The sequence below is a fragment of the Nicotiana tabacum genome, chromosome 18 (genome assembly GCF_000715075.1).
Source record: "Nicotiana tabacum cultivar K326 chromosome 18, ASM71507v2, whole genome shotgun sequence".
NCBI lineage: Eukaryota > Viridiplantae > Streptophyta > Magnoliopsida > Solanales > Solanaceae > Nicotiana > Nicotiana tabacum.
Window position 1 is genome coordinate 30,784,070 of NC_134097.1, and position 11,087 is coordinate 30,795,156.

At 36.4% G+C, this 11,087-nt stretch overlaps 1 protein-coding gene across 5 annotated transcripts; it reads left to right on the forward strand.

Annotated features, from left to right (window-relative positions):
* The first annotated feature begins 3,388 nt into the window (after positions 1-3,388).
* On the forward strand, positions 3,389-9,163 carry LOC107777059 (uncharacterized). 5 transcript variants are annotated; one of them, XM_075236743.1, is made up of 6 exons: positions 3,389-3,547; positions 5,035-5,168; positions 6,319-7,985; positions 8,331-8,423; positions 8,502-8,600; positions 8,684-9,163. In XM_075236743.1, the coding sequence occupies exons 4-6, from the start codon at positions 8,373-8,375 to the stop codon at positions 9,023-9,025; spliced, it is 492 nt and encodes a 163-aa protein (XP_075092844.1). In that variant the 5' UTR covers positions 3,389-3,547; positions 5,035-5,168; positions 6,319-7,985; positions 8,331-8,372; the 3' UTR covers positions 9,026-9,163. The 5 variants fall into 5 exon arrangements, with proteins under 5 accessions (XP_075092844.1, XP_075092842.1, XP_075092843.1 ...); XM_075236741.1 differs by lacking the exon at positions 6,319-7,985; XM_075236742.1 differs by lacking the exon at positions 6,319-7,985 and having other exon boundaries at positions 8,502-8,570.
* The last annotated feature ends 1,924 nt before the right edge of the window (positions 9,164-11,087 follow it).

Below are 11,087 nucleotides of genomic sequence, written 5' to 3' on the forward strand. Positions count from 1 at the left end.
CTCGACTGCACTGAATGAAGCTTCTCATGAATCACCTTCACCTTGTCTAAAGCATCCTGCACCAAGTCTGTACCCAATAGCCTAGCCTCACTCGGCTCAAACCAACCGACCGGAGACCTACACCGTCTCCCATACAAAGCCTCATATGGATCCATCTGAATACTCGACTGATAACTATTATTATAAGCAAACTCTGCGAGCGATAGAAACTCATCCCATGACCCTCCAAAATCAATGACACAAGTGCGCAACATGTCCTCCAATATCTGAATAGTGCGCTCGGATTGCCCGTCCATCTGAGGGTGAAAAGTCGTGCTCAACTCAACCTGAGTACCCAACTCTCGCTGCACAGACCTCCAAAATTGTGAAGTAAACTGAGTACCTCTATCTGAAATGATGGAAACTGGGACACCATGCAAACGAACAATCTCTCGGATATAGATCCTTGCCAACCGCTCTGAAGAATAGGTAGTACACACATGAATGAAGTGCACGGACTTGGTCAGCCGATCCACAATCACTCAAATAGCATCGAACTTCTTCAAAGTCCGTGACAGTTCAGCTACAAAATCCATAGTGATCTGCTCCCACTTCCACTCTGGAATATCCATCTGCTGAAGCAAGCCACCCGGTCTCTGATACTCATATTTCACTTCCTGACAATTGAAACATCGAGCTACAAATCCCACAATGTCCTTCTTTATTCTCCTCCACCAATAATGCTGTCTCAGATCCTGATACATCTTCGCGGCACCGGGATGAATGGAATACCGCGAGCTATGGGCCTCCTCCAGAATCAACTTTCGAAGCCCGTCTACATTGGGAATGCATATCCGGCCCTGCATCCTCAATACCCCATCATCACCAATGGTCACATCTTTGGCATCATTGTGCTAAACTGTGTCCTTAAGGACAAGCAAATAAGGATCATCATACTAGCGCTCTCTAATGCGATCAAATAAGGAAGACCGAGAAATCACACAAGCCAATACCCAACTGGGCTCCAAAATATCTAACCTCACGAACCGATTGGCCAAGGCCTGTACATCAACTGCAAGAGGTCTCTCCCCAACTGGAATATACACCAAACTCCCCATACTCACCGCCTTCCAGCTCAAAGCATCAGCCACCACATTGGCCTTCCCCATATGGTACAAGATAGTAATATCATAATCTTTTAGCAGCTCCAACCATCTCCACTACCTCAAATTGAGATCCTTCTATTTGAACAAGTGTTGGAGGCTACGATGATCAGTAAATACCTCACAAGAAATACCATACAAATAATGCCTCCAAATCTTCAACGCATGAACAATGGTAGCCAACTCCAAATCATGAACAGGGTAGTTCATCTCATGGGGCTTCAACTGGCGAGAAGCATAAGCAATAACTCTACCCTCATACATCAACACACACCCAATATCAACTCTCGAAGCATCACAATACACTGTATATGAACCTGAACCTTATGGCAAAACTAACATTGGAGTTAAGGTCAAGGCTGTTTTAAGCTTCTGAAAGCTCTCCTTACACGTATCCGACCACATAAAAGGAATACCCTTTTGAGTCAACTTGGTCAAGGGTGATGTTATAGATGAAAATCCCTGGACAAACCGACGGTAATAACCTACCAAACCAAGAAAGCTGCAAATCTCTGTGGATGAGGACGGCCTGGGCCAACTATGAACTACCTCTATCTTCTTCGGATCAGCCTGAATACCCTCACTAGACACCACGTGCCCCAAGAAAGCCACTGAACTGAGCCAAAACTCACATTTGGAGAACTTTGCATAAAGCTTCTCCTCCCTCAACCTCTGCAACACAACTCTCAAATGCTCTACATGCTCCTCCTAACTACGCGAGTACACCAGAATATCATCAATGAAAACAATCACGAACGAGTCAAAATAAGGCTGAAACATGATGTTCATCAAATGATGAACGCTACCGAGGCATTGGTCAGCCCAAAAGACATAACAAAGAACTCATAATGGCCATATCTGGTCCTGAAGGCTGTCTTAAGAATATCCGAATCCCTATTCTTCAACTAGTGATAACCTGAATGAAGATCAATCTTGGAGAACACTCTCGCTCCCTGAAGGTGGTCAAATAAATCATCAATACGAGGCAAAGGATACTTGTTCTTGATTGTTACTTTGTTCAACTACTTGTAATCAATGCTCATCCTCATCGTGGCATCCTTCTTCTTCATAAATAGAACAAGCGCACCTCAAGGTGATACACTAGGCCGAATAAACCCCTTATCAAGGAGTTCCTAAAGTTGATCCTTCAACTCTTTCAACTCTGCTGGTGCCATATCATACGATGGAATAGAAATGGGCTGAGTGCCTGACACCAGATCAATACCAAAATCAATATCCCTGTCCGGTGGCATGCTCGACAGGTCTGTAGGAAACACATCAGAAAAATCCCTCATAATAGGAACAAGATCGATACTAGGAGTCTCTGCACTAACATTCCCTCACAAAGGCTAAGTATGAAAAACAACCCTTCCTAACCATCCGCTAGGCCTTCAAGAACGAAATCACCCTACTGGGAACAAAATCAGTCGAACCTCGCCACTCAATCCATGGCACACCAGGCATAGCCAATGTCACTGTCTTAGCATGAAAATCCAATATAGCACGACACAAAGATAGCCAATCCATGCCCAATATCACATCAAAGTCCACCATACAAAGTAACAAAAGGCCACTTGGGTCTCCAGACCCCCAATAGTCACCACACATGACCGGTACACATGGTCCACAATAATAGTATCGCCCATCGGAGTAGATACATGAACAGATGAAACAAGGGACTCACGGGATGTATCCAAGTAACGAGCAAAATATGATGACACATATGAAAAAGTAGAACCGAGATCAAATAACACAGAGGCATCTCTGTGGCATACTAAAGCAATACTTGTAATCATAGCATCTGCATCAATAACATCAGGTCTAGCTGGGAGTGCATAAAAACGGGCTTGACCACCACCTGATCGACCTCCCCCTCTAGGGCGACCCCTAGCTGACCGACCTCCACTCCTAGCTAGCTGGGTGGGTGGTGAAGTAACTTGCACTGAAGCCGATGTCTGACACTACAAGAAAAAGCCTTATTTAAGACCAACCTTTAGGGACAAGTTAATAATCCCGTCGCTAATAATATATGTATTGGGACGAGATTATATTGTGGCCCTTAATGCTTTATTTTATTTCGAAGGTAATAAATCTGGTCCATAAAAAATAGTAATTGTTCCCAAATTATAATTTAGAGGCCTTGAGTGTGAGAGAGTGCCGCCAAATCTAATACCAAAATATTAAAAAACTATTATTTTCTAAAAATTAGGCGCCAAAACTAAAAAGTAAAAGGTTCTAAAAGCAAAATTAAACCTCTGTATTCTCAAAACATAGTACTGCATAAAATCCTCTACCCTAATCTCCGTCTAGCTAGCGTTAGAGCCGATCTCGCTCGTCTGGTCGTGTGCGAAATCGATCAACTAATCATCTGCCCTAGTTTCCATCTCCTCCTGTGAGAATCCAAGGTATGCCTCCTCTTTCAAGTTTCTCTTTTTCTTCTCTATGCGTTCTAATTTCACTAATTGCAGATCTTAGATCTTCTACTTCTTCTTCTTCTCTAACATTAAAAAAATAGTATTTTTTCGTTTATATAATCAGTGGAAAGATTATTGGGTTGGGATTCCTGATTTGATAATTTAATTTTCTGAAGTGTATTCAAGTTTGTAGCATATTGTCTGAAGAATATTATTTCATTCAAAGTGCATACCAGTTTTGAAAGCTAAGTATTCAATGAATGGCATATTAGTTTTATGTATTCAGTGAGGGATTAATCTTGAGGATATTTGGGCTACTATAATTTTTACTGTTGTTTGCTAAAGTTTGTTGTTTGGGATTTCTTCTATAAACTGATTGTTGGGTGCTATTTCTAAAGGTTTATACTACTTATATTGTGAATATTTTTGTGCAGTTTACTTTTCCTGAGTATTGTTGAGCATGCTGATTTATTTTCTCTTGTGTACGTGAGCTATATGCCTTTTATATGTTGAGTTTTCAAGATTTATTGCTATTACTCATATTCTAAAATTGTTTTTCAATTGCCCTATTTAATTTGTTGGGAATTAGGTCTCAAAGGCTTGATATGTTGGTTACAGCTACATAATTGAAGGTTGATGTAAAAAAAATAATTATGGGTGTCTGTTATTCTGTCATCTAGCAAAGTAAAAAATTCTTTGAGCTTTATGGGTTTTTATTTGTTTCGTTTTACTTCTGATCTTCTTTAAATTTGTGTATAGTTTATATTGTTCCTTAATGGGTCTGCATATTTCTTTTTATTATGTTAAATTATGGACCAAACTAGTTGAATATTGGAATAGGAGTGGTTCAAATGGAGTGGAATTGATATTCTGGATTAGTAAAGCTAATTAAACTAGTTTGAGATTAAGACGTAATAATTGCAATTTATATTTAAGATTTATGTTTCAGTTATGATAATTCAATAATATTTGTATTTTCTTTGATCTTTTTCTTTGACTCATGAACTTTCTTTTTCATTTAATATTTATGTTTCAGTTATCCATGCTTCCTTTCCTTTGTTTTTTTAATTTAATCGGTGGAGAGTTCTATGCTTATTTTCCATGTGATTTTTTTAGTGACTTCAGTAGTTTCATTACCAATGCGCGTATTTTTTGTGTCAAACAAAAGTGAGTTGGCCTGTTAGTAGTAAAGCTGGAAATTTTAGGATTTCTCGCCAGACATTCATTTATCTAAGTGTCATCTGATTGTATATTGCAATGTATTAACTGAAAATAGAGGAGCCGAGTCGATTAGAAAGTGCGACCTTAGAGTTGAATCAGTTATGTTCAGCTGATCGTAACAAGTAGTGTGTATCGTAGTATTTTTCTTACCTTTTATCTTTATTAAATTTAATTTTTATTTACTCTCCAAGGTTATGACACCTAGTAAGCAATGGATGCACCTAGTAAGAAAGTAACCTTTTATAATAATCTAACAGTTGGAACAAATAGCAAACTGTTTTCGAGGCACTTGGGAAAAATCGTTCGTGACCGTAATATGTGTCCGTTGGGAGTATCATGGTGGAATGATATTAAGGAAGAAAAGTTGAATCACATGTGGGCAGCTATTGAGGTAAGCAAGATATTTATGCAGTGAAGATGCATATCATTTAGTTGAATACATGTATTCCTGTTTGTGCCTCTATGTTGAAACACATTGCTGTTTTACCCCTATTTAGAAACAGATTCAGTCACAGCATTGTCTGTGTAAGAAGTCCATACATGGTCTCTGTCCAGAAGTAAGAACTGGGCAGCTTCCCTTGCTTGATGTCTTTCCATTTTTGTTCCAGCATATCCTCCAATTGTATTATTATGTAGCTCAATGTATCTCGATCAACCTGCTATCCATACTGTATATATGTTTAGTATACACCTATGACAATAGTGTTGTAAGCTGTCTATTATAGGTCGTTAACTTGTGCAGTTAGTATTTAGTTTCCCTTTTTTTTGAACTATTCCAGTACAGATGGATCAACTGGTAAGGTCCTAGATCAGATATCATGCTTCTCTGGTTAATAGCTCTGGTCGTTTTTCTCTCTAGGTAATGTGTTTTACAAGCTCTGTCAATTTGCTCTTTATCTTTTTGAACTGAAATACTTTACTTTTTTGGAACTAAAATGCTCTCCAACCTCCTTAATTATTGGCTATTTTGCAACTTTCCCCTTAAACTATTTTCTTAGCCTTCTTTTCTCAAACTATTTTAGCTTTGTGCTAGAACCATTTTTCCATAAGGGTGGCTGTTAAATCTAAAGGAAAAATACATGGCAGTATGGCACCAAGCCACCAATGCACCATTAGTATTCTCTCTGTCCTATTTTGAATGTATCACTTATATGTAGCTTTTTCTTCCATTGCACCCAATCATTAGCTTGACTCATGTAGTTTATTCCTTTCCATTCGAGCAACTTGGTAACCTCAATACCTATATATGTGAAGTGTGTATTGAGGTATTCATATGGATGTATAGTGTACTGATCAACTAGACACTGAGGGAAACTATGCCCAGTATGCTCTCATCTTTCATGCTTGTGCTTATCTGTATAATTTGTGGAGAATATTAACTGATTCAATTGTTAATTGCTGTAGAGTTTGAAATAACAGTTGAAACTATATTATATGTTAACTGCTGTATAACTACGGGAGAGTTGCTCCTAACACATGATTATGAGTAGTTACTAAAACTAAACTAATTCATTAACTCAACCAAGTTTTGATTATTATAGGATAAATTTGAGAGTGTTGACATGAATGGTCATCGTGATCATATCTTCACATGGATGAAAGAGTTATGGAACAAATGGAGAGGACACTTGCATGCAAAATATGTGAAGGATAAGCCAATTCAATAGGTTCTTAAGAATATTCCAAAGGGAATAGACAAGAAAGAATGGGAGTGGTTATTAAAGAAACATTTTTCTTCAGAAAATTTTCAAGTATGCCTAGTAATTTAATAATCTATTTCGCTAAAGCATCTGCACCAGCCTAGTGATTTAATAATCTATTTCGCTAAAGCATCTGCACCCTGATTCCCCTCCCTAGCACTTCAGCTGAAATGTTGACGTTTCAAGAGCTTATGTCTTGATCATTTCAGATATACATGATGGCTGATATGAACTCTCGTCTAAGTTTCACTTATTTAAGTTATCGAATTATGTGTTTGGATGCGTAGTTTCAGCTTAAGAATCACGATTCATGCACCAGAACAGGGGAAATAGAAAAGTTAGAACTACGATGAAGCTATTAAAAAGCTTAGATCAACAGAATGAATTCGAATATGGTAATTCAAGTGGTTAAAGCTGGATTGAAGAACATGTATTAATATTACAGATTGGTGTGTTTCAGCTAATTTTTCTTTTGTTTTCCTTTTGGTATAGTAAAAGAGGTTATAAACCATTGGAAGGAACTGACATAAGTTACTGAATCATAGAAGTAATCAGTCTATAACTCCAGACCGCATTCAATTGAAAAGATGACTAGCGGCTGAATACCCCTTTCTGACTCGTTATCCATCAACTTAAGAAAACTAGGAGAGGGGAAGAAAGAAAATAATGAAATATCTTATAATAGTAATCTGGACAGCACCCACAGATGTTTCCATGACAACTCATAGAGCTGATATTAGTCATGGAGAACTCATTTTACAAACTTTCTTTGCGGCAAATAGCTTCAGAAATTAGTACTAGTATAACTTAATAGAGCTGATATTTATGTTGCCCGGAGTTGAAGTTCGAATTCATTTTATTGATCTAAAGTTGAAGGAAGAATTTTGGTAGACCCCAACAAAAGTAAGCGATGGTGTTTCAAGAGAGAACTGAGAATTCAAAAGAGATTAGTAAATCCTCTTTTACTCTACAACATCTTGATTCTGTAAAAGAAAATAAAACATGAATTATGAGTAATTGTGAAAATTGAACTTTATCTTTACTCTTTGGTAAATAAAAAGTAGTCACAAAAAAATTGTTATTACTAAATATGCAAAAAGACTATAGTATTGTCTCTAGCAGCTAATATGTAAAAATTGGAATAGAGGCCTAAATTTTGTTTGTGTGACTTATCTAATCCAAACTTCTGTTCATAGTTCTATTGAAAATTTATACTACTGATTTATTAGGACATACCGACATATAATAACTTTACTGGAAAGTGGAAACCAACCCCACTAAAAGTATGTGATGGTGATTCAAGAGAGATCTCAAAAACACACTGTTCTCGATTTTCCCACGTGTTTGTTGCATCTTGGTCATATAGCTATTTTGCCAACAATTACATATACGTGCTAAAACTCTCGTTGGTATGAAAATTGGTGGAAAGAGTGGTTTAATGCTGTAAGTTATAGACGGAGAGAAATATATTCATTGGAAGTTTTCTGACGTAGCTCTCAACTCCTCTGGTAGAGACACATCTATGCAAAAATATACTCTAATAACATATTTGTAGCATGACTGTTAAATCTGACTTTAGCAGTTGAGTTTCTTGCAAGTACATCTGGAATAGCCTTGATTTATGGACCTTTGTACTGTATCTCTAGTGAACCTTATAGTTCCATCTCTAGTGAACCTTATAGTTTGGCATGACCTATCTCTGTGCTTTTGCCTTCATATTCCTTGAGGCCAAGTGTTCAAGTATATATTGTATGTTGGAACATTAAGTTTATTTTGAAGATTTTTAGAAGCTCAACTTATTATTTAAGTTTATTAAATTTCTTACATTTAATCTTAATGTTTCACAAATATAGGCGAGAAGCAACAGGAATGCGGCAAATCGAGCTAAGTTGAAGATGCTTCATCATATTAGTAGCAAGCCTATTCGTGAGATCATTTATCAAAAGGTATTATCATAAAATTTATATTTTCCTAAGAAAAATATTTACGAGCTATTATTTGACATGTTTGCCTTTGATGTAAAGGGCGGAAAAGATGGCAACCCACCGGATTTGGCAACAATTTTCTTTGAGACTCGTAAGAAAGATAACAAGGTTGTTGAACCTGAAGCAATTAAAAAACATGTATGTTTGGTAAATTGAATATGTAAATTACTTGAAATTATGATGGATTCTGATTTTAAATATTCTTTTTATATATTTTGTAGGCTCAAATAGAAGAAATAGTTCAAGCAGATCCATCTCTACCTAGCATAGAGATTATAGAAAAATGTTGTGGACCTCAAACTCGTAGCCATGTGTTTGGATTTGGGGGTGGAGTCAAGGCGAAAGACTTGAAAGGTGGAACTTCTTCAAAGGCTGAATTACTGTTCGCGCTACGTTCAACTCAAAAAGAAAACAAATCTTTGAATGAGGAAAACAAATCCTTGAATGAGCGCTTGTCTACTTTAGAAGATGAGATAAAAGAAATGAGGAAAATAAGAGAGTATTTCACTGCTCAACAATCACATGTCCCGCTTACGACGACATCGCCCGTTTCAACTGAATGACCACTGTTTTTGTCTGCTAACCAAGCTAGTAACAATATACCCAACTTTTTAATTTTTATTCATGATTTGTGTATAGTCAATTTCTATATTATAGATTTGTTTGACTTCACTCTTCTAAAAGGAGAACAATTTAATTAATGTACAATGGTGCAGTAAGTAGTCATAGCTTCCTATGGAATTCAATCTTTAAGCAAATCAGGAATGTGTGGTAAGAATTTGAGGAGTTGTTAGCTGGAAAAGTAGATGATGTTTGTGCTCAATAAAAATAGATGATATGGTTCTCTTACAATTAAAAATACCAAATTTATACAACACGTCATATAGAGTCTCACCCAATTTTGAATGTCCCACCCGATAAGCTATAAACACATGTAGTTGTGTACCCAAGACTGTTATGTTCCTAGGGATCCATCTCTTGATATATGTCATTAGTAGTTTGGGTCCTGAAATTTCTCAAACACTAAAGTAAAAGTCTTTTTGGCCTTTCTGTACATTTTTAAACATGATTTTCTTATCCTTTTGCCTCTTTATAATTTGTGTGTTTACCTGAATTATGCTAGTTTTAACCAGCAAAAGTTTATTCTTTTGAAACACTCTGTATCTTTACTCTTTCATGTCAGCCATGTTGGTTTAATAATCATTTGAATTATGTGAACAGTGGCTCTCTATGTGTAAATTAGTTTTGGCATGGTATAAACACAGAACGTGTGATTGAATGAATGACTTCTCTGTCGTTAAAGCTTAGATGATCTGCCAACATTCTATTCTCCCTGTGTTTGTCGGAAGCATTTCATAGCTTTTACTTACACCCTAGCCACTTGTAGGTTATAGTTGTCGCTCTCAATCTCAACAATAAAGTCCGTGATCGCCCCTACATCATAGGTTTCTTTTGCCAAGCTAGAAATTAGCCTAGTGATGTTGTTGTCTACTCATAATAGTTGGTATCTTGAATGGTAAATCTCGAATTATCGTACCGGGATTTATCGAACCAAAGTAAGATTAACCATCCCAAAGCTTTTCTAATTAATTTTTCTTATATTCTTATAGCCTTGTTGATGTTGGTGGATATCACCTGGTGAATTTTGACTGCTTTTGGGGTAAGCAATTTAACTATTGCTCATTTAAAATTATATATATTATTTTACCAGTAGTTATATATCATTTTTCAAACTTTTGTACTTACAGGTTTTGAAGACTAAATCTACAAGTCAAGATTCAAGTTTAGAAGATGCACAAACTCATTATTATTTTGCTAAAAATGTTATGAAAAATTTGATATCATAGTCTAGCTCAGGATGATAGCTAAGTTTGTTTTGTTGAGGTGTTGAGAAAACATAGAAAGTAACATCATCATGGGATTTGAACTTGATATCTTATCTTTTTATATCTAGATTTTTCAATAACAATTTGATATTGATTGATAAAAATTACTTTTTGTGGCATTGAGCTTTTAGGACTACTCATGGTTATTAAGAGACCATGAATACAATCGCTAAATTACAAAATTATTTTAAATAGTGACGTCGTCTCTAAATATAATCTAAGACCAGTTAAAGGTTGGTCGCGCAAATGGTAACGATAGGAATGATGACCAAGTTTTTTGTTCAGTCTCTAAAAGATAATTTAGGACCAGTTACAGTTAGTCGCTAAAACGATCTAACGATGGGAATATATATTTTTCATCATCTATTAGGGATGAGAAATGTAATCTCTAAAAGTTATTCACGACCAGGTTTTTTGTCTGTCTCTAAAAGATAATTTAGGAACCAGTTACAGTTGGTCGCTACAAAGATTTCATGACGGGAATATATATTTTTTTATCGTCTATTAGGGACGAGAAATGTAGTCTTTAAAAGTATTTAATGACCGGATTTTTTGTTCGTCACTAAAGTGATTTAACGACCATGTATCAAGACCCATCGTTATTGACATTTAGCATCGGAGGCTATTACGACGGGTTACGACCAGCCATTTCCCCTCGTAATTTACCCTTTTAGGACCAGATTTCAATCTTTAGGGACTAGAATTCCCTTCCTTAAAGGCAGATTTTCTTGTAGTGTGA

What these genes read in the sequence shown, in the direction of transcription:
- LOC107777059 (XM_075236741.1), top strand. Translation starts at nt 5,094, where the DNA reads ATGTGTCCGTTGGGAGTATCATGGTGGAATGATATTAAGGAAGAAAAG. An exon ending in ACATGTGGGCAGCTATTGAG is followed by an intron (nt 5,169 to 8,330) that starts GTAAGCAAGATA and finishes TCACAAATATAG; the next exon opens with GCGAGAAGCAACAGGAATGC. An exon ending in GTGAGATCATTTATCAAAAG is followed by an intron (nt 8,424 to 8,501) that starts GTATTATCATAA and finishes TTTGATGTAAAG; the next exon opens with GGCGGAAAAGATGGCAACCC.